This window comes from Puntigrus tetrazona, chromosome 6, assembly GCF_018831695.1.
Source record: "Puntigrus tetrazona isolate hp1 chromosome 6, ASM1883169v1, whole genome shotgun sequence".
NCBI classification, from domain to species: Eukaryota; Metazoa; Chordata; class Actinopteri; order Cypriniformes; family Cyprinidae; genus Puntigrus; species Puntigrus tetrazona.
In genome coordinates, this window is record NC_056704.1 from 7,608,116 (window position 1) to 7,611,693 (window position 3,578).

General features: G+C 35.2%; 1 protein-coding gene across 1 annotated transcript in view; it reads right to left on the bottom strand.

Moving 5' to 3' along the window:
* Positions 1-357: 357 nt before the first annotated feature.
* Positions 358-3,578, bottom strand: part of tns1a (tensin 1a) — a 50,728-nt gene continuing 47,507 nt past the window's right edge. Inside the window, exons 28-34 of the mRNA XM_043241646.1 lie at positions 3,447-3,527; positions 3,235-3,306; positions 3,122-3,151; positions 2,753-2,921; positions 2,147-2,215; positions 1,995-2,024; positions 358-1,905 (exon numbers count right to left, since the gene is read on the bottom strand). Coding sequence (XP_043097581.1) covers positions 1,764-1,905; positions 1,995-2,024; positions 2,147-2,215; positions 2,753-2,921; positions 3,122-3,151; positions 3,235-3,306; positions 3,447-3,527 — 593 coding nt within the window. The 3' untranslated portion in view covers positions 358-1,763. The remainder of the gene's footprint in view (positions 1,906-1,994; positions 2,025-2,146; positions 2,216-2,752; positions 2,922-3,121; positions 3,152-3,234; positions 3,307-3,446; positions 3,528-3,578) is intronic.

Below are 3,578 nucleotides of genomic sequence, written 5' to 3' on the forward strand. Positions count from 1 at the left end.
GTAAATACTGCACTGCCAACACATTTTAGGTGAACTGCTTTGACTTTCTACTCATGGCTTACTTAAGTGTACCACCATTGTCTTAAGTTTTAGAGAAATCTATAATAAAACACTTTTCATCCTGTCAGTTACTTTAGATGATTGTTTTTAAACTTTAGCCCCATCTATGATTATAAAGCACTTAATGATGGTGAACAGAGAATAAATACTGTAACAACCCAATCATTGACAGGATGGAACGTGCATTACACTAAATTCTATATACTTTTGGCAAACATATTGTTGCATTGCCTCTTTTACATTTCCACAGAAAACAGCAAATAAATGACCTCTCTTTGACCAATAACATAATCCATATCAATCCAGGAGCTATTTTAATCACACACATAATGGCAGCACTCATGGCAAATTTCTATACATATATTAATTGGTGTTTTTTTTTTTATAATCTAAAATATTTTTTTTCGGTTTCTTCCACATTCATGCCTTTTCATTCTAAATCACCTAACACAGTGACACAGTGAACACACATTCAAATAAAGACAAAAACCGTAACATACATTTTACATCAAGAGCTTCTCAAAACCTGATTTTGATATTTTAGCTAAAATAATTTCTTTTTAACTTTTAAGTCAAGTTTTTTTTTTTTTTCTGTAGACTATACACTATATTTTAATATTAGTTACCCATGAGTAATACTGCAACAAAAATAAATATTCATTAAATGTCATGGTTTGTCGTAATACATTTTAAAGACAAGTACAAAATGGATCTACCCATGCACTCAAACAGTATGCAACAAAATGTTGTCTTATTATCGTCACTGACTGGGGCAAAGCTGTGAATGGGATGTTGAGCACAGTTCAGAAAAAGCTAAACATCTACTACCACAGCCAGGACATTTGTGGGTAGAGCCAGTGTTCTTTACTATCCGTATGAATAGAATCTCAGCATAAAGTTTCCAGTGACTGCAGTGTAGTTGCTATTTCCATGTCCACAGGCAAGTGTAGCAAGTCTTTATGTGGTGAACAATTTGGCAAGGTGATTTTCTGCCATTTTTTGGACCACATTTTTTTTTTCCATTTGTTTCAACAGATTTGGTCTGTTATTTAAAGTGAAAAGCTAAGTTCTGCAAAACGCTTTTCTGAGTAACAGCAGAGCAAACTAATGTCCTCTGAATTCAGAGAAAATGACTTACTCTTGTGATTCTTGCAAGCAAACATGCAAAATGGCTTCTTCATACTTTTCACAGGAGGACACAGAAAGAAGAATTTGGAGTTTTAGACTTGTCTGATCTTAACTTTTTTCTTTTTTCTTTACAAAATAAAAAGAAAATATTCGTCAGACACAATTTTTTTCCTGAACTCTACCTTTGGTTGTTCAATCACAAAATTGGCATTTTCTCTAAATAATATTTTATATTTGTATTTTTTTATTGTAAAGTCCTGCCTCCCGATAAAGAAGGCCAGAGGGACAATCTTTATCCCTTTCATTTACACTTACTACAGTACTTTAACCCTGACGTAGTCTTAATCTGCTTTTTTTCAGCACGATTTTCACTCAAAAAAAACAGCATCGTTTTCAAATCTTCACAAAGAAGAAAGAGTAAGAGCCCAACCACCAGAGTTACTCAACAAAAAGAAAATAATAATGTATGTAGAAAGAATAATCCACTCTGGAAAAATAAGATAAGTATAACCAAATCCTCTTTGGTGAGAAAATTCAGATTCATGGAGAAACCAAGATGGTTGCTAGAAGATCGCTCAAGGTTTCTGGGTGTTCAGCATGACTTTGGAGACAAAATGGACAATGGTTGAAGCAGGCTGGTCTGGTTCCAGCTCAGCAAACAGATGAGTCACATTGTCAGTCGTGCTTCCTTGTTTTCGAGCCACAAACCCAAAAATTCTGCATTGTAAACCAGAGTAAAGTCTTATTAGTCATCTTTCAGTGTATTTAACGAAATTATTGTCATTTTTTTAATATGGTGTACTCACTTTGCTACACCACCCTCTGCTTTATTCCACCTGTGAAAACAATGGGATATGAAGCACTTGAATTTAATGTAAAAGTATATTTCTAAAATGCAAACATGTAGTACATGGACCGTTTAGATAAGCAAACTAAAATACCTAAACAAAATACTTACTTTCTGTCTTGTGGGTCCAAATTGCAGTAAGTGATCATGTTGATTGGGTAATGACGACGAAAAAAAATCCTACAAGGAAAGTTTGGTTATTCCAAAGTCACAAAAGATCAGCAAAGGGATAGTTCACCCAAAAATGAAAATTACTCCATGATTTGCACACCTTCACGAATATTCTTCTTTTAGACTAATACAATAGGAGATTGGCTCTTCCTCTTCTGCAAGAATGCCACTATACTTAGGACAGTTAGAGGAAGCTAGAGATTACAGTTATAAATAAGGATATTTATCTTACACAACTGCATAGATTCACCTTTGAAGACCTTTATTAACCTCCAGGAGCCATGTGTTGATTTTTATGATGTATGGATGCAGTTTTTCAGGGTTCAGAATCTTAAACCCATTCATTATAAGGCTTGGAAGAGCCAAGGTGTTATATATATATAATCTATATAATATATATAGCCACAGTTGTATTTGTCTATAAGAGGAAAGTCATATATACCTAGGACGGCTTGAGGATGAGTAATTTTCAATTTTGGGTGAACTGTCCCTTTAGCAGTTATGTCTATGTAAAATGTTAAAGTGAAATATATTACATCCACTCACTTCCTCTGATTGTCAGTGAGTGTGATGCCCTGTGTGGACACTTTGAAGTGGACAATGGTTGCTGTGGGAGAGGATCTGGCAGCAAGAGTTTCAGTGATGGCTTTGGCCACAGCCTGAGGACCAGTCAGCGATTCCATATCCACGGAGTTTATGTACAAAACATTACATGCTGTGAGAAAAAGATAAAATAACTGTGAAATAATAACTGGTCTCAAATCATAGCTATTATTTAAGGCAAGTGAACTGCTGTGACCTTATGTTGAGGACTACTTTGAGGTGCACATAGTGAGTAGTTGATTTTCATTGCCAGTATTTACTATAAAATTAGCATGCAAACAGTAACAAAAAGAGTTAACGTGCCATATTTACCGTAAAAATCTTCAGTAGGCTTAGGAGGTCCTGAAGTTGTAGAAAATTGAAGAGAAATTAGGAGATGAATGAGATTTACAAAAAGCAACGAGGAAAGTAAAATAAAGGCTTACCTGCTCCCTGCTTTAATAAATCCATGGTTGAACTTGTTGGCGTGGCTAGCTCCAAGGCCTCCTCGTTTGGATCTGTTCACAAAAAGGTTACACATGAGGACAAGTGTAGTTCAGTCAGTGATTAGGGAATACAAACAAAAAGGGTACCTATTGAAAAGAGGCCAATTACAGCACAATGAATGGGTAATAATAGCTAATAATAGCATTCTCACCTCTTGTAGGGATCATAAGCTTGCATGGAAGAGCCAGAGGTGTGATGGCATGTTGATATACAAGAGCCGAAAGACACCCTTAAACATATACAACCACAATGGACAAGTTTTAGCAAGCTAACATATGGAAGA